This window comes from Entelurus aequoreus, linkage group LG12 (genome assembly GCF_033978785.1).
Source record: "Entelurus aequoreus isolate RoL-2023_Sb linkage group LG12, RoL_Eaeq_v1.1, whole genome shotgun sequence".
Classification (NCBI taxonomy): domain Eukaryota; kingdom Metazoa; phylum Chordata; class Actinopteri; order Syngnathiformes; family Syngnathidae; genus Entelurus; species Entelurus aequoreus.
The window spans coordinates 63,936,188-63,956,861 of record NC_084742.1 but is presented as its reverse complement, the minus strand read 5'-3'; the positions used below and the strand labels follow the sequence as shown (position 1 = coordinate 63,956,861).

The following is a 20,674-nucleotide window of genomic DNA, read 5'->3' as shown; positions in this document are numbered from 1 at the left end:
AAACTGGAAAAATGTTGGCAATATTATAATAATGACAATTCGGAATTTCACTTGGCAAAATTATGACAAAGGTCCTAATTTTACTCACAAGATTTTCTTTCTTTCTTTCTTTAGTTTGTTTGGAACATGAACACACTTACATCATAACACATCGCACAATTTCATATCGTTTCATTTTACGTCATGCCCGAAAAGGAGTAGGAAGAAGCAAAGCTTATTTAATCCTACCCCTTTCCCACTTCAAAGCGTTTACAATTATATAGAATCATATACTGACCTTTTTATATAATACAATAACATTTATGAATTAGTATACACAACAGTTTTATAATATGCAATTAATTAATTCAGTCATTATTAACATACTGAGATAAAGCATAAATTATTTTCAATAAGGTTGAAAGTATTTCTCATAATTCTTCTTCTTTGTACTTTGTAAGCACTTTTATTTTGAACAACCTCTTAAACTGGATCATATCAGTACAATTTTTAACTTCTTTACTTCATCCATTCCATAATTTGATTCCACATACTGATATGCTAAACGTTTGAAGTGTTGTACGTGCATATACATGTTTTAAGATATTTTTTCCTCTTAGGTTACGATTCACTATTTTACAAGAACACCAAAAAAATTGGCAATATTGTGATAAAAGTCTGAATTTCATATGACAAATGCCACCATTTTACATGAAAAAGTAACAATTTTACATGAAAAAGTCATTATTTTAGGAGAAAATATTGCAAAATAGTAACATATTGGCTCTTAACTTGTCATTAAGTACTTATTAATGCCTTATTATAACCCTAACACTCTAACCCTGGCCCTAACCATCCATCCATCCATCCATTTTCTACCGCTTATTCCCTTCGGGGGTGCGGGGGGAGCTGGAGCCTATCTCAGCTACAATCGGGCGGAAGGCGGGGTACACCCTGGACAAGTCGCCACCTCATCGCAAAAAAATTTACATTAAGTCTTTGTTACTTAGAATATGTTCCCCATGCTAAAGTGTTACCAAAAACATATAACTTTGTCTTGAATTTGAAAACAATTTTTTACATTTTTTTTTCACTAAAGAAGGGTTCGGTACCTCCAACAAGGTTAAGAACCACCGCTCTACTGGTTTCGTGTGGATGAGCAGAGGGGGAAAGAACGCGCAGTACTCACGCAACCAGTCCAACCGGGTCGGGCGCAGTAATGCGCTTCTGCCACCAGATGGCAGCAGCAGCAGCAGCAGCGGCACAAGAAGCCGCGAAGAAGACAACCAAAACAGCCCCAGCTTTGACAGATCAGCCCAGGACGCGGAAAATGAGCCGAAATTCCCCAACACCGATGTCTGAATATCTCCCATCTGGGGGAAAACATCCGTGATCATCGGACGAGTTTTTAAGGACAACTCTTGGGTGATGCTAACGCGTGGAAGTTTGCTCTTGGTCACTGTTGTTAGCTGGTTAGCTGAATGAAAGTTGCTCCATGTCGACCTATGGGCCGAACATGACCATATAAGGACTGCTGCTCTGGGCCGAACATGACCATATAAGGACTGCTGCTCTCCGGTGGCATGTAAACAACAACACAAACAGCGAGGGTAAGAGTAAACACTCTAAACTTGTTCCAACATGTCATCAGAGCAGATGATCGCCATTGTCATGGAGGACAAGATCTACGAGGTGGACAAGAAGAAGCTGATCGAGAAGAGCGACTACTTCCGGGCGCTGTACAGCTCCGGCATGAGGGAGTCCACGGAGGACTCCGTGCAGCTGCGGGGCCTCAGCGTCCCCGGCCTGGAGCTGGTCTTGGACTTCATCAACACCTCCAAGGTGGAGGTTGCCAACGACACCCTGGAGGATTTGATCGAGACCGCGTCCTTCCTCCAGGTCACCTCCATCCTCAAGCTCCTCGCCGCCGAGATCCGCCTGGACAACTGCGTGGACCTCTACGGCCTCTCGGAGGTCTACGGGACGCACGAGCTGCACCGCGCCTGCCTGAGGTACATGAGCTGCCACTATCACCCCATGATGAGGCGGCCCGAGTTCGGCCGCCTGCCCTGCGCCGTCCGGGAGCAGGTGAGAGAGATGCGCATGAAGGGCAGCGCCACCCTGGTGGTCATCGGGGACTTCACCTGCCTCTGCCTGGACGTGCTGGACCACGACGAGCCCTGGTCCATGCTGAGGTACGGCGAGGCGGAGCAGCGCTGGAAGCCTTTGGCCAACAACTTGCCTCCGGACATGATCAACGTCAGAGGCTACGGCTCGGCCGTCCTGGACAACTACCTCTTCGTCGTCGGCGGTTACAGGACCACCAGCCAGGAGATCTCCGCCGTGCACTGCTACAACCCCTGCAGGAACGAGTGGAACCAGGTGGCGCCGCTCAACCAAAAAAGGTACCGTATTTCCCGGACCATAGGGCGCACCGGATTATAAGGCGCACTGCCGATGAGCGGGTCTGTTTTCATACAAAAGGAGCACCGGATTATAAGGCGCATTAAAGGAGTCATATTATTATTATTTTTTTTAAACGTAAAAGACTTCCTTGTGGTCTACATAACATGTGATGGTGGTTCTTTGCTCAAAATGTTGCATAGATCAGTGTTTTTCAACCATTGTTGTGAGATACAGTCTGGTGTGCCGTGGGAGATTATGTAATTTCACCTATTTAGGTTAAAAATATTTTTTGCCAACCAGCAATTATAGTCTGCAAATGATGTGTTGTTGTTGAGTGTCGGTGCTGTCTAGAGCTCGGCAGAGTAACCGTGTAATACTCTTCCATATCAGTAGGTGGCAGCCGGTAGCTAATTGCTTTGTAGATGTCGGAAACAGCAGGAGGCAGGGTGCAGGTAAAAAGGTAACTAATGCTTAAACCGAAAATAAACAAAAGGTGAGTGCCCCTAAGAAGAGTCATTGAAAGTTAGGGAAGGCTATGCAGAACGAAACTAAAACTGAACTGGCTACAAAGTAAACAAAAACAGAATGCTGGACGACAGCAAAGACTTACTGTGGAGCAAAGACGGCGTCCACAATGTACATCCGAACATGACATGACGATCAACAATGTCCACACAAAGAAGGATAAAAACAACTGAAATATTCTTGATTGCTAAAACAAAGTAGATGCGGGAAATATCGCTCAAAGGAAGACATGAAACTGCTGAAGGAAAATACTGAAAAAAGAGAAAAAGCCACCAAAATAGGAGCGCAAGACAAGAACTAAAACACTACACACAGGAAAACAGCAAAAAAGTCCAAATAAGTCAGGGTGGGATGTGACAGGTGGTGACAGTACACCTACATTGAGACAAGAGCTATAGTGATGCATGCTTGGTTATGCTTTAAAGCAGGGGTGTCAAACATACGGCCCGCGGGCCGGATCAGGCCCGTGAACAGATTTTATCCGGCCCGCCTGATGAGTTTGCGAAGTATAAAAATGAGCCGAAATTTTTGAATGAAAGAAACTGCTGTTCTAAATGTATGCACTAGATGTCGCAATAGCAATTCTTTGTATATTTGTAGATTATGCTACATACGTTAAAAAAAATAAACCCGTGCACCAGTTAAGGAAAATTAGCAAGCTACCTTGATAACATCCTGTAATTTGATTTTAATATTATTTTTTTATCTTGATAGATTGAAAATTAACACCAATGAGTTGACAGATGAATATTATCACATAATTTATTCAGAAATAATGAATAACGACAAATAAAGATAGAATACTATTAACCGCAACATGTAAGTGTAAAAAAAACCAAAAAAAACATTATGATTTCTACATTTTCAGAATGTGCTTGTTCTATTATTAAACAAAGAAAACAATCTGAAGTTGTCTTTATTTTCAAGTTATCGTGCCGTGATTTTACCAGTCCGGCCCACTTGGGAGTAGATTTATCTCCATGTGGCCCCCGATCTAAAATGAGTTTGACACCCCTGCTTTAAAGTCATATCCAACAATTGCGACAACAACTTTTTACTGTCAACTGAGTTGAGTTTTTTAGTGATATCTGCTGGTGGTGTGCCTCCGCATTTTTTCAACGCAGAAAATGTGCCTTGGCTCAAAAAAGTTGAAAAACACTGGACTAGAGCACGGCAGAGTAACCGTGAAAATGGATGGATTGATGGACTATGTAAAAGCGCTTTGAGTCACTAGAGAAAAGTGCTATATAAATATAATTCACTTCACTTCACATTTTTGGTGATTTAACCCCCAATTCCAACCCTTGACGCTGAGTGCCAAGCAGGGAAGCAATGGGTCCCATTTGTATAGTCTTTGGAATGACTCGACATGTATCTCTTATATGTGACTGCCATCTACTGGTCACACTTATCATTTCACCATGTACCGGATAAAATGTTTATTTATATAGCCCTAAGTCACAAGTGTTTCAAAGGGCTGCACAAGCCACGACGACATCCCTGGTTCAGAGCCCACATAAGGGCAAGGAAAAACTCACAACCCAGTGGGACGTCGATGTGAATGACTATGAGAAACCTTGGAGAGGACCGCATATGTGGGTGACCCTCAACCCCCTCTAGGGGAGACCAGATGCAATGGACGTCGAGTGGGTCTAGTATAATATTGTGAAAGTCCAGTCCATAGTGGATCCAACATAATAGTGTGAGAGTCCAGTCCATAGTGGATCTAACATAATAGTGAGAGTCCAGTCCATAGTGGATCTAACTTAATAGTGTGAGAGTCCAGTCCATAGTGGATCTAACATAATAGTGAGAGTCCAGTCCATAGTGGATCTAACTTAATAGTGTGAGAGTCCAGTCCATAGTGGATCTAACATAATAGTGTGAGAGTCCAGTCCATAGTGGATCTAACATAATAGTGTGAGAGTCCAGTCCATAGTGGATCTAACATAATAGTGTGAGAGTCCAGTCCATAGTGGATCTAACATTATAGTGAGAGTCCAGTCCATAGTGGATCTAACATAATAGTGTGAGAGTCCAGTCCATAGTGGATCTAACATAATAGTGAGAGTCCAGTCCATAGTGGATCTAACATAATAGTGTGAGAGTCCAGTCCATAGTGGATCTAACATAATAGTGAGAGTCCAGTCCATAGTGGATCTAACATAATAGTAAGAGTCTAGTCCATAGTGGATCTAACATAATAGTGAGAGTCCAGTCCATAGTGGATCTAACATAATTGTGAGCGTCCAGTCCATAGTGGATCTAACATAATAGTGAGAGTCCAGTCCATAGTGGATCTAACATAATAGTGAGAGTCCAGTCCATAGTGGATCTAACATAATAGTGTGAGAGTCCAGTCCATAGTGGATCTAACATTATAGTGAGAGTCCAGTCCATAGTGGATCTAACATAATAGTGTGAGAGTCCAGTCCATAGTGGATCTAACATAATAGTGAGAGTCCAGTCCATAGTGGATCTAACATAATTGTGAGCGTCCAGTCCATAGTGGATCTGACATAATAGTGTGAGAGTCCAGTCCATAGTGGATCTAACATTATAGTGAGAGTCCAGTCCATAGTGGATCTAACATAATAGTGAGAGTCCAGTCCATAGTGGATCTAACATAATAGTGAGAGTCCAGTCCATAGTGGATCTGACATAATAGTGTGAGAGTCCAGTCCATAGTGTATCTGACATTATAGTGAGAGAGTCCAGTCCATAGTGGATCTAACATAATAGTGAGAGTCCAGTCCATAGTGGATCTAACATAATAGTGAGAGTCCAGTCCATAGTGGATCTGACATAATAGTGTGAGAGTCCAGTCCATAGTGGATCTAACATAATAGTGAGAGTCCAGTCCATAGTGGATCTAACATAATAGTGAGAGTCCAGTCCATAGTGGATCTAACATAATAGTGAGAGTCCAGTCCATAGTGGATCTAACATAATAGTGAGAGTCCAGTCGATAGTGGATCTGACATAATAGTGTGAGAGTCCAGTCCATAGTGTATCTGACATAATAGTGTGAGAGTCCAGTCCATAGTGGATCTAACATAATGGTGAGAGTCCAGTCCATAGTGGATCTAACATAATAGTGAGAGTCCAGTCCATAGTGGATCTAACATAATAGTGAGAGTCCAGTCCATAGTGGATCTGACATAATAGTGTGAGAGTCCAGTCCATAGTGGATCTAACATAATAGTGTGAGAGTCCAGTACATAGTGGATCTAACATAATAGTGTGAGAGTCCAGTCCATAGTGGATCTAACATAATAGTGTGAGAGTCCAGTCCATAGTGGATCTAACATAATAGTGAGAGTCCAGTCCATAGTGGATCTAACATAATAGTGTGAGAGTCCAGTCCATAGTGGATATAATGTAATAGTGTGAGAGTCCAGTCCATAGTGGATCTAACATAATAGTGTGAGAGTCCAGTCCATAGTGGATATAACGTAATAGTGTGAAAGTCTAGTCCATAGTGGATCCAACATAATAGTGAGAGTCCAGTCCATAGTGGGGCCAGCAGGAGACCATCCCGAGCGGAGACGGGTCAGCAGCGCAGAGATGTCCCCAACCGATGCATAGGCGAGCGGTCCCGGTTCCCGACTCTGGACAGCCAGCACTTCATCCATGCACCCCCTCCACAGGGCAGAGGAGAACACAACCAACATGATTCCGTACATTAGGCGCACAGGGTTATAAGGCGCACTGTGGAGTTTTGAGAAAATGAAAGGATTTGAAGTGTCACTCACCCGTGCTCTGTGCTTTTTTTTCCCAGGTCCAACTTCAAGCTGCTGGCGGTCCAGGGGAAGCTCTACGCGGTGGGGGGCCAGTGTTTGGGCACGGTGGAGTGTTACAGCCCCGAGAACGACTTCTGGACTTGTGTGACTTCTATGCCCGACCCGCTGTCCGAATTCTCCGCCTGCGAGTGCCAGGGGATGATCTACATCATGGGTGGATACACCGCACGAGGTGGGCGCTTTTTTTTGTGTCTCGCGGCGAAATCCCAAAAGGTGACACCGTCCGTCTCTCAGACAGGAACACCAAACTCCTCCGCTACTGCCCCGCCTCCGACACTTGGGCGGCGTTCCGACCGTGCTCGGTGCATGTGCGCAAACAGCAGATGCTCTCGGTGGAGGACGTCATTTACCTGGTGGGGGGCTACACGCACGAACTGGGGCAGCAGCAGCAGCAGCAGCGGCGTCTCAGCCAGACGGAGGACGTGCTCACCGTGCAGTCCTACAACGTGACCACGGGCGAGTGGCTCCTCCTGAAGGAGAACACGTCCAAGTCGGGTCTGAATCTGACCTGCGCGCCGCACAACGACGGCATCTACATCATGAGCCGCGACGTGGGCCCGACCACCAGCTTGGAGCACCGCGTCTTCCTCAAGTACAACATCTTCTCCCACGCCTGGGAGGCCTTCAGGCGCTTCCCGGCGCTGGGTCAGAACATGCTGCTGTGCTCGCTTTACCTCCCCACCGCGCTCTGACGGAGGGAGAACTGCAGGGAACACAAGCCGGGACCGTGCAGTGTCAACACAGGCCAGCGGGTGGCGGGCTTGCACCGCGTATGGAGCACTGCAAAGCAAACTAACTTCTTTAGCATGAGTCTCGTCGCTTTGGCATCGATTGGATTCTCTGTGCCTAAAATAAAGCAACATTCTACCATGCAAAAGTCTAAATGTAGGAAAACCGCTTTGGTTTTACCCATCAACCATTGTGTCCAAAACATTCACACATTTGATTTTCTACACCAAAATTCATCTATTTCTTCTTCTTCTTCTTCTCCAGATTTTGGCGCGCTCTACCTTCCACATTTTTCATCCGATTCAAACCGTTCCAACTTCAAACTGTTCAGCCTATTCAGGAATGGAGAGCTTTCCCTTGACAAAATTCAAAAAATTCCCAGATTTTCCAGAATTCCTGGTTTTCCAGGACATTTTTCCCATTCAAAATGAATTGGCCATTTTTCAAACTTCCACCATTTCCACATTTTTCATCCGATTCAAACCATTCCACCTTCAAACTGTTCAGCTTATTTGGGAATCGCTGGCTTTCCCTTGAAAAATTCCAAAAATTCCCAGATTTTTCAGAATTCCTGGTTTTCCAGGACATTTTTCCCATTCAAAATGAATTGGCCATTTTTCAAACTTCCACCATTTCCACATTTTTCATCCGATTCAAAACATTCCGACTTCAAACTGTTCAGCCTATTGGGGAATGGCGGGCTTTCCCTTGACAAATTCCGAAAATTCCCAGATTTTCCAGAATTCCTGGTTTTCCAGGACATTTTTGCCATTCAAAATGAATTGGCCATTTTTCAAACTTCCACCATTTCCACATTTTTCATCCGATTGAAAACATTCCAACTTCAAACTGTTCAGCCTATTGGGGAATGGCAGGCTTTCCCTTAACAAATTCAAAAAATTCCCAGATTTTCCAGAATTCCTGGTTTTCCAGGACATTTTTGCCATTCAAAATGAATTGGCCATTTTTCAAACTTCCACCATTTCCACATTTTTCATCCGATTCAAACCATTACAACTTCAAACTGTTCAGCTTATTGGGGAATGGCGGGCTTTCCCTTGACAAATTCCGAAAATTCCCAGATTTTCCAGAATTCCTGGTTTTCCAGGACATTTTTGCCATTCAAAATGAATTGGCCATTTTTCAAACTTCCACCATTTCCACATTTTTCATCCGATTCAAACCATTCCGACTTCAAACTGTTCAGCCTATTGGGGAATGGAGGGCTCTCCCTTGACAAAATTCTAAAAATTCCCAGATTTTTCAGAATTCCTGGTTTTCCAGGACATTTTTGCCATTCAAAATGAATTGGCCATTTTTCAAACTTCCACCATTTCCACATTTTTCATCCGATTCAAACCATTACAACTTCAAACTGTTCAGCCTATTCGGGAATGGCAGGCTTTCCCTTAACAAATTCCAAAAATTCCCAGATTTTCCAGAATTCCTGGTTTTCCGGGACATTTTTCCCATTCAAAATGAATTGGCCTTTTTTCAAACTTCCACCATTTCCACATTTTTCATCCGATTCAAACCATTACAACTTCAAACTGTTCAGCCTATTCGGGAATGGCAGGCTTTCCCTTAACAAATTCAAAAAATTCCCAGATTTTCCAGAATTCCTGGTTTTCCAGGACATTTTTGCCATTCAAAATGAATTGGCCATTTTTCAAACTTCCACCATTTCCACATTTTTCATCCGATTCAAACCATTCCGACTTCAAACTGTTCAGCCTATTGGGGAATGGCGGGCTTTCCCTTGACAAATTCCAAAAATTCCCAGACTTTCCAGAATTCCTGGTTTTCCAGGACATTTTTGCCATTCAAAATGAATTGGCCATTTTTCAAACTTCCACCATTTCCACATTTTTCATCCGATTCAAACCATTACAACTTCAAACTGTTCAGCCTATTGGGGAATGGCAGGCTTTCCCTTGACAAATTCCGAAAATTCCCAGATTTTCCAGAATTCCTGGTTTTCCAGGACATTTTTGCCATTCAAAATGAATTGGCCATTTTTCAAACTTCCACCATTTCCACATTTTTCATCCGATTCAAACCATTCCACCTTCAAACTGTTCAGCTTATTTGGGAATCGCTGGCTTTCCCTCGAAAAATTCCAAAAATTCCCAGATTTTATAGAATTCCTGGTTTTCCAGGACATTTTTGCCATTCAAAATGAATTGGCCATTTTTCAAACTTCCACCATTTCCACATTTTTCATCAGATTCAAACCATTACAACTTCAAACTGTTCAGCCTATTCGGGAATGGCAGGCTTTCCCTTAACAAATTCAAAAAATTCCAAGATTTTCCAGAATTCCTGGTTTTCCAGGAGATTTTTGCCATTCAAAATGAATTGGCCATTTTTCAAACTTCCACCATTTCCACATTTTTCATCCGATTCAAAACATTCCGACTTCAAACTGTTCAGCCTATTGGGGAATGGCGGGCTTTCCCTTGACAAATTCCAAAAATTCCCAGACTTTTCAGAATTCCTGGTTTTCCAGGACATTTTTGCCATTCAAAATGAATTGGCCATTTTTCAAACTTCCACCATTTCCACATTTTTCATCCGATTTAAACCATTCCACCTTCAAACTGTTCAGCTTATTTGGGAATCGCTGGCTTTCCCTTGAAAAATTCCAAAAATTCCCAGATTTTCCAGAATTCCTGGTTTTCCAGGACATTTTTTCCATTCAAAATGAATTGGCCATTTTCAAACTTCCACCATTTCCACATTTTTCAACCGATTCAAACTATTCCAACTTCAAACTGTTCAGCCTATTCGGGAATCGCCGGCTTTCCCTTGACAAATTCCAAAAATTCCCCAGATTTTCCAGAATTCCTGGTTTTCCAGGACATTTTTCCCATTCAAAATGAATTGGCCATTTTTCAAACTTCCACCATTTCCAAATTTTTCATTCGATTCAAACCATTCCTAACTTCAAACTATTCAGCCTATTCGGGAATCGCCGGCTTTCCCTTGACAAATTCCACAAATTCCCCAGATTTTCCAGAATTCCTGGTTTTCCAGGACATTTTTCCATTCAAAATGTATTGGCCATTTTCAAACTTCCACCATTTCCACATTTTTCAACCGATTCAAACCATTCCACCTTCAAACTGTTTAGCCTATTCGGGAATCGCCGGCTTTCCCTTGATAAATTCCAAAAATTCACAGATTTTCCAGAATTCCTGGTTTTCCAAGACATGTTTCCCATTCAAAATGAATTGGCCATTTTTCAAACTTCCACCATTTCCACATTTTTCATCCGATTCAAACCATTCCACCTTCAAAAACATTCCACCATTCTGGAAATTCAAAGTACCAATTTTCCAAGTTCAAAAACATTACAGGATTTTCTAAAATTGCTGGTTTTCCAAAGCCCTAATTCCACCCTTTTTTCTGGCGACTACTCCTTCCACATTTTCCAACGCATTTTCAACTGTTCCACCGTCAAAACATTCCTCTTATTCAGGACAAAAAACTAAGATGTTTTTTGAACTGGAAACATTCCCGGTTTTCACAAAATTCCAGGAACTCCGTAATACCATTTCTCAATTCATAATATTACTACTTCAACATTTCCCGACCGATTTGGAAAAATTCCAACACCAAGTCATTCAGACCATTCAAGTTTTCAACAATTTCCAAAAAATTTGGCTTTTCTCAAAATTCCATAATACCATTTTTCAATTAAAAAACTGTTACTACTTCAACATTTCTTGACCGATTTAAACGATTCCAACACCAACCCTTTCAGCTAAAAAAATCGCGTTTTTCCACAAAATTCCCAAATTTCCAGGAAGTTCCCATTGAAATGAATGGGACATTTTTCCAAGTTGCACAATTCTCACATTTTTCAACCTATTCAAACCATTCCAACTTCAAACTGTTCAGCCTATTCTGGAATCGCCGGCTTTCCCTTGACAAAATTCCAAAAATTACCAGATTTTCCAGAATTCCTGGTTTTCCAGGACATTTTTCCCATTCAAAATGAATTGGCCATTTTTCAAACTTCCACCATTTCCACATTTTTCAACCTATTCAAACAATTCCAACTTCAACATATTCCACTCATCCTGGAAATTCAAACTATTATTTTTCTAAGTTCAAAAAAATTCCAGGAATTCCCAGAATTCAATTTTTTTCTGGCAACTACTCCTTCCACATTTTCATTCAGACCATTCAAGTTTTTACCAATTTCCAAAAAAATTCCGCTTTTCTCAAAATTCCATAATACCATTTTTCAATTAAAAAACCGTTACTACTTCAACATTTCTTGACCAATTTAAACGATTCCAACACCTAAACTTTCAGCATAAAAAAACCCGCTTTTCCACAAAATTCCCAAATTTCCAGTTGCACAATTGTCACATTTTTCAACCTATTCAAAGCATTCCAACATCAACACATTCCACTCATCCTGGACTTTCAAAGTAACACTTTCCCAAGTTCCAAACCAAATTCTGTCTTTTTGTGGAAATTCTAACTCTTTAACATTCAATCCAATCCAACATTCAACCTATTCTTGCTTTCATACTACATTCTGTCAGCATTTCACTTCAATTTCAGCATTGGAGCCTCATCGAATTCCTTTTGCATTGTTACTCGCTTTTTTGATTCCACAACATTTCATCGCACACGTGCCTTCTCCTTTGGGAACCTGATCCAAAAACAGCACAAAGACATTTTTGTGTCGCATTGCCAGCAAAAGACTGTTTTACTTTGTTACTGTGTGCTAAGCAGGTTTTTGTTAGAATTCTATTTGCTTTTCCAACAAACTTCTCCTTTTGTTCATATCGATATTTATGGCACTTTAATGACAATAAAGTTGATGTTCAGGGGTTTCTGCAGTCAATTGAACACGATTTAAAAATAGGGATGGGTACCGAATTTGGTACTTACAAAACCCAAAAGCAGTGAAGTTGTCACGTTGTGTAAATGGTAAATAAAAACAGAATACAATGATTTGCAAATCCTTTTCAACTTATATATATATATATACACTTTGTCAACAAACGCCTGAGCAAATTGTTTAAGAACAACATTTCTCAACCAGCTATTGCAAGGAATTTAGGGATTTCACCATCTACGCTCCATTATATCATCAAAAGGTTCAGAGAATCTGGAGAAATCACTGCACGTAAGCCATGATATTACGGACCTTCAATTCCTCAGGCGGTATTGCATCAAAAAGCGACATCAGTGTGTAAGTTAATGATTATTTACAAAAAAAAAGTACGTTTCTCAGTGTGAACATGAAATATCTTGTCTTTGCGGTCTATTCAATTGAATATAAGTTGAAAAGGATTTGCAAATCATTGTATTTTGTTTTATTTACAAATTACACAACGTGCCAATTTGACTGGTTTTGGGTTTTGTATATAGGTACCAATCAAATTGCGTCAGTACTCCTGGGTATTAATTGGCATAACATCAAACGGTGTCATATTTCGATACCTTTGTTGCACGTGGCGTCACATCCGGTTGCAGACTAGACTCAAGCAGCACTGAGAGCGGACTCGGTCAAACTCCCTCTAAGTCACCTTGCAATTTTCAACACCAATCAAGCAAGTATGCTTGGTAGAAAAACGCTCGAACATAAAGTAAGGGTCCACTCTTACAAAATGCGCTAGCTCGATGCTAATTTACATGGGATTTTCCATACACAGGCTACTCTTAGCATTAGCGATTTTACATGGCAATGTTAACACATCCAAATTTGGCAATGAAAAGTACAACTAAGAGGAATGTTACAATCAAACAGCTGGTGTGCAATGAACACAATACTTAAAGCAGATCTGGGCAAAATAGGGCCCGCGGGCCACATGCGGCCCATTAAGATTTTCAATCCGGCCCACCAGACGTTCTACATAATTTTTTAGACCTTCAACATCAAAAGTGTATTTGCCATTATAATGTGCAGTGCTGTTTTTAAATGACCGTGAGTCTTGAACTATAGAAAGTATTTCAATGGTTGAAATCTGCACTTTTGGGTGTTATAGGAGTTATTATGGTAATCTACTTCACAGCAGCTCAGACCAGGAACAAAGCACAGTGGGCGGGGCTTGTTTTCAGGGCAGCCAGCCCGAAATGTCAAGAACAGATGCGGAAGCAGATTTGTACAACAAAGTTCTGCATAAAAGTGATAATATATCATATTGTAGGGGTTTATTACACTTGTTTATTACACTATGGACTGGACTCTCACTATTATGTTAGATCCACTATGGACTGGACTCTCACTATTATGTTAGATCCACTATAGACTGGACTCTCACTATTATGTTAGATCCACTATGGACTGGACTCTCACACTATTATGTTAGATCCACTATGGACTGGACTCTCACTATTATGTTAGATCCACTATGGACTTTCACACTATTATGTTAGATCCACTATGGACTGGACTCTCACTATTATGTTAGATCCACTGTAGACTGGACTCTCACAATATTATGTTAGATCCACTATGGACTGGACTCTCACACTATTATGTTAGATCCACTATGGACTGGACTCTCACTATTATGTTAGATCCACTATGGACTGGACTCTCACACTATTATGTTAGATCCACTACGGACTGGACTCTCACTATTATGTTAGATCCACGATAGACTGGACTCTCACACTATTATATTAGATCCACTATGGACTGGACTCTCACTATTATGTTAGATCCACTATGGACTGGACTCTCACACTATTATGTTAGATCCACTATGGACTGGACTCTCACTATTATGTTAGATCCACTATGGACTGGACTCTCACTATTATGTTAGATGTTTTTAAATGACCGTGAGTCTTGAACTATAGAAAGTATTTCAATGGTTGAAATCTGCACTTTTGAATGTTATAGGAGTTATTATGGTGATCTACTTCACAGCAGCTCAGACCAGGAACAAAGCAGAGTGGGCGGGGCTTGTTTTCAGGGCAGCCAGCCCGAAATGCTTGTGTCAAGAACAGATGCGGAAGCAGATTTGTACAACAAAGTTCTGCATAAAAGTGATAATATATCATATTGTAGGTGTTTATTACACTTGTTTATTACATTGTTGTTGTGTTTTGCTTGATTCGAAAAGATGTCTATGGAGGAGCTGGTCTGAGAAGTAAAATATGTTAATATGTTGTTAAAATTCAGTGTTTTATTGTTCATAGTTAATATAGTAAATCACACTTTCTTAATTTCCACGTACATTTTCGGTGTCCCATTCAGTAAAAAACTGTAAAATTCCATTCCGTGTTTTTGAGGTGGTCCGTCATAACTTTTTTTAGAACTCTATCGGGCATTGTGACTTTTGGTATTAGTGTTCCTGAAAAAAAGGGACCCGAAGTTAGACAACATACCATAGATAGTCTGCACAGTACTGGCGACTAATGTTTTGGAAGTGCAACTGCAATGCAATAAGAAAACAAGATGTAACAACTGGACAGCCCAATTCATAATCATCTCAGTTTTATCATCAAACTACTTCAAAAATGTGTCTCCTCAGTTCCCGAACATCTACTGAGTGTTGTCCCAGAGTCAGGACACGGGGTGGACCGCTCACCTGTGCATCGGTTGGGGACATCTCTGCGCTGCTGACCTGTCTCCGCTCGGGATGGTCTCCTACTGGCCCCACTATGGACTGGACTCTCACTATTATGTTAGATCCACTATGGACTGGACTCTCACTATTATATTAGATCCACTATGGACTGGACTCTCACTATTATGTTAGATCCACGATGGACTGGACTCTCACACTATTATGTTAGATCCACTACGGACTGGACTCTCACACTATTATGTTAGATCCACTATGGACTGGACTCTCACACTATTATGTTAGATCCACTATGGACTGGACTCTCACACTATTATGTTAGATCCACTATGGACTGGACTCTCACACTATTATGTTAGATCCACTATAGACTGGACTCTCACACTATTATGTTAGATCCACTATGGACTGGACTCTCTCACTATTATGTTAGATCCACTATGGACTGGACTCTCACACTATTATGTTAGATCCACTATGGACTGGACTCTCACTATTATGTTAGATCCACTATGGACTGGACTCTCACAATATTATGTTAGATCCGCTATGGACTGGACTCTCACTATTATGTTAGATCCACTATGGACTGGACTCTCACACTATTATGTTAGATCCACTATGGACTGGACTCTTACACTATTATGTTAGATCCACTATGCACTGGACTCTCACTATTATGTTAGATCCACTATGGACTGGACTCTCACACTATTATGTTAGATCCACTATGGACTGGACTCTCACTATTATGTTAGATCCACTATGGACTGGACTCTCACTATTATGTTAGATCCACTATGGACTGGACTCTCACAATATTATGTTAGATCCACTATGGACTGGACTCTCACTATTATGTTAGATCCACTATAGACTGGACTCTCACACTATTATGTTAGATCCACTATGGACTTGACTCTCACTATTATGTTAGATCCACTATGGACTGGACTCTCACAATATTATGTTAGATCCACTATGGACTGGACTCTCACTATTATGTTAGATCCACTATGGACTGGACTCTCACACTATTATGTTAGATCCACTATGGACTGGACTCTTACACTATTATGTTAGATCCACTATGCACTGGACTCTCACTATTATGTTAGATCCACTATGGACTGGACTCTCACACTATTATGTTAGATCCACTATGGACTGGACTCTCACTATTATGTTAGATCCACTATGGACTGGACTCTCACTATTATGTTAGATCCACTATAGACTGGACTCTCACAATATTATGTTAGATCCACTATGGACTGGACTCTCACTATTATGTTAGATCCACTATGGACTGGACTCTCACACTATTATGTTAGATCCACTACGGACTGGACTCTCACTATTATATTAGATCCACTATGGACTGGACTCTCACTATTATGTTAGATCCACTATGGACTGGACTCTCACACTATTATGTTAGATCCACTATGGACTGGACTCTCACTATTATGTTAGATCCACCATGGACTGGACTCTCACTATTGTGTTAGATCCACTATGGACTGGACTCTCACTATTATGTTAGATCCACTATGGACTGGACTCTCACTATTATGTTAGATCCACCATGGACTGGACTCTCACTATTATGTTAGATCCACTATGGACTGGACTCTCACTATTATGTTAGATCCACTATGGACTGGACTCTCACTATTATGTTAGATCCACTATGGACTGGACTCTCACTATTATGTTAGATCCACTATGGACTGGACTCTCACACTATTATGTTAGATCTACTATGGACTGGACTCTCACTATTATGTTAGATCCACTATGGACTGGACTCTCACTATTATGTTAGATCCACTATGGACTGAACTCTCACACTATTATGTTAGATCCACTACGGACTGGACTCTCACTATTATGTTAGATCCACTATGGACTGGACTCTCACTATTATGTTAGATCCACTATGGACTGGACTCTCACTATAATGTTAGATCCACTATGGACTGGACTCTCACTATTATGTTAGATCCACTATGGACTGAACTCTCACACTATTATGTTAGATCCACTACGGACTGGACTCTCACTATTATGTTAGATCCACTATGGACTGGACTCTCACACTATTATGTTAGATCCACTATGGACTGGACTCTCACAATATTATGTTAGATCCACTATGGACTGGACTCTCACTATTATGTTAGATCCACTATAGACTGGACTCTCACACTATTATGTTAGATCCACTATGGACTTGACTCTCACTATTATGTTAGATCCACTATGGACTGGACTCTCACAATATTATGTTAGATCCACTATGGACTGGACTCTCACTATTATGTTAGATCCACTATGGACTGGACTCTCACACTATTATGTTAGATCCACTATGGACTGGACTCTTACACTATTATGTTAGATCCACTATGCACTGGACTCTCACTATTATGTTAGATCCACTATGGACTGGACTCTCACACTATTATGTTAGATCCACTATGGACTGGACTCTCACTATTATGTTAGATCCACTATGGACTGGACTCTCACTATTATGTTAGATCCACTATAGACTGGACTCTCACAATATTATGTTAGATCCACTATGGACTGGACTCTCACTATTATGTTAGATCCACTATGGACTGGACTCTCACACTATTATGTTAGATCCACTACGGACTGGACTCTCACTATTATATTAGATCCACTATGGACTGGACTCTCACTATTATGTTAGATCCACTATGGACTGGACTCTCACACTATTATGTTAGATCCACTATGGACTGGACTCTCACTATTATGTTAGATCCACCATGGACTGGACTCTCACTATTGTGTTAGATCCACTATGGACTGGACTCTCACTATTATGTTAGATCCACTATGGACTGGACTCTCACTATTATGTTAGATCCACCATGGACTGGACTCTCACTATTATGTTAGATCCACTATGGACTGGACTCTCACTATTATGTTAGATCCACTATGGACTGGACTCTCACTATTATGTTAGATCCACTATGGACTGGACTCTCACTATTATGTTAGATCCACTATGGACTGGACTCTCACACTATTATGTTAGATCTACTATGGACTGGACTCTCACTATTATGTTAGATCCACTATGGACTGGACTCTCACTATTATGTTAGATCCACTATGGACTGAACTCTCACACTATTATGTTAGATCCACTACGGACTGGACTCTCACTATTATGTTAGATCCACTATGGACTGGACTCTCACTATTATGTTAGATCCACTATGGACTGGACTCTCACTATAATGTTAGATCCACTATGGACTGGACTCTCACTATTATGTTAGATCCACTATGGACTGAACTCTCACACTATTATGTTAGATCCACTACGGACTGGACTCTCACTATTATGTTAGATCCACTATGGACTGGACTCTCACACTATGATGTTAGATCCACTACGGACTGGACTCTCACTATAATGTTAGATCCACTATGGACTGGACTCTCACACTATTATGTTAGATCCACTACGGACTGGACTCTCACTATTATGTTAGATCCACTATGGACTGGACTCTCACTATTATGTTAGATCCACTATGGACTGAACTCTCACACTATTATGTTAGATCCACTATGGACTGGACTCTCACTATTATGTTAGATCCACTATAGACTGGACTCTCACTATTATGTTAGATCCACTATGGACTGGACTCTCACTATTATGTTAGATCCACTATGGACTGGACTCTCACACTATTATGTTAGATCCACTACGGACTGGACTCTCACTATTATGTTAGATCCACTATGGACTGGACTCTCACTATTATGTTAGATCCACTATGGACTGAACTCTCACACTATTATGTTAGATCCACTATGGACTGGACTCTCACTATTATGTTAGATCCACTATGGACTGGACAGCCCTTTGAGACACTTGTGATTTAGGGCTATATAAATAAACATTGATTGATTGATTGATTGACTCTCACACTATTATGTTAGATCCACTACGGACTGGACTCTCACTATTATGTTAGATCCACTATGGACTGGACTCTCACACTATTATGTTAGATCCACTACGGACTGGACTCTCACTATTATGTTAGATCCACTATGGACTGGACTCTCACACTATTATGTTAGATCCACTATGGACTGGACTCTCACTATTATGTTAGATCCACTATGGACTGGACTCTCATTATTATGTTAGATCCACTATGGACTGGACTCTCACTATTATGTTAGATCCACTATGGACTGGACTCTCACTATTATGTTAGATCCACTAAGGACTGGACTCTCACAATTATGTTAGATCCACTATGGACTGGACTCTCACTATTATGTTAGATCCACTATGGACTGGACGCTCACAATTATGTTAGATCCACTATGGACTGGACTCTCACTATTATGTTAGATCCACGATGGACTGGACTCTCACACTATTATGTTAGATCCACTATGGACTGGACTCTCACACTATTATGTTAGATCCACTATGGACTGGACTCTCACACTATTATGTTAGATCCACTATGGACTGGACTCTCTCACTATTATGTTAGATCCACTATGGACTGGACTCTCTCACTATTATGTTAGATCCACTATGGACTGGACTCTCACTATTATGTTGGATCCGCTATGGACTGGACTTTCACTATTATGTTAGATCCACTATGGACTGGACTCTCACACTATTATGTTGGATCCACTATGGACTGGACTCTCACTATTATGTTAGATCCACTATGGACTGGACTCTCACACTATTATGTTAGATGCACTATGGACTGGACTCTCACTATTATGTTAGATCCACTATGGACTGGACTCTCCCTATTATGTTAGATCCACTATGGACTGGACTCTCCCTATTATGTTAGATCCACTATGGACTGAACTCTCACTATTATGTTAGATCCACTATGGACTGGACTCTCCCTATTATGTTAGATCCACTATGGACTGGACTCTCACTATTATGTTAGATCCACTATGGACTGGACTCTCACAATATTATGTTAGATCCACTATGGACTGAACTCTCACACTATTATGTTAGATCCACTATGGACTGGACTCTCACTATTATGTTAGATCCACTATGGACTGAACTCTCACTATTATGTTAGATCCACTATGGACTGAACTCTCACTATTATGTTAGATCCACTATGGACTGGACTCTCACTATTATATTAGATCCACTATGGACTGGACTCTCACTATTATGTTAGATCCACTATGGACTGGACTCTCACACTATTATGTTAGATCCACTATGGACTGGACTCTCACAATATTATGTTAGATCCACTCGACGTCCATTGCACCGGTCCCCACATCTGCGGTCCTCTCTTGGGTTGAGTTTTTCCTTGCCCTGACGTGGGATCTGAACCGAGGATGTCGTTGTGGCTTGCGCAGCCCCTTTGAGACACTCGTGATTTAGGACTCTATAAATAAACATTGATTGATATTGAATTCATTGCAATCTATTTGCGCGATATGCAAGGTGGCCAGCAGAGGGCAGCAAACGCCACGTAGAAATCAAAGGTTCTAAGTCACCTTCACAAACCAATTAATTTGTTGCTTTTGTACAATTTTTACCCTGAAATGCGAAAACAAATTGCCATTTAAACGAGTATCAAAACAAGACCTCGC

The 20,674-nt window shown here is 41.1% G+C and overlaps 1 protein-coding gene across 1 annotated transcript; it reads left to right on the top strand.

Moving 5' to 3' along the window:
• The first annotated feature begins 1,230 nt into the window (after positions 1 to 1,230).
• On the top strand, positions 1,231 to 12,362 carry klhl42 (kelch-like family, member 42). The gene is made up of 3 exons (XM_062066414.1): positions 1,231 to 2,384; positions 6,692 to 6,885; positions 6,948 to 12,362. Exons 1-3 carry the CDS (start codon positions 1,621 to 1,623, stop codon positions 7,403 to 7,405), a joined length of 1,416 nt encoding a protein of 471 aa, XP_061922398.1. The 5' UTR covers positions 1,231 to 1,620; the 3' UTR covers positions 7,406 to 12,362.
• The last annotated feature ends 8,312 nt before the right edge of the window (positions 12,363 to 20,674 follow it).

What these genes read in the sequence shown, in the direction of transcription:
- klhl42 (XM_062066414.1), top strand. Translation starts at nt 1,621, where the DNA reads ATGTCATCAGAGCAGATGATCGCCATTGTCATGGAGGACAAGATCTAC. An exon ending in GCGCCGCTCAACCAAAAAAG is followed by an intron (nt 2,385 to 6,691) that starts GTACCGTATTTC and finishes TTTTTTTCCCAG; the next exon opens with GTCCAACTTCAAGCTGCTGG. An exon ending in GGGTGGATACACCGCACGAG is followed by an intron (nt 6,886 to 6,947) that starts GTGGGCGCTTTT and finishes TCCGTCTCTCAG; the next exon opens with ACAGGAACACCAAACTCCTC.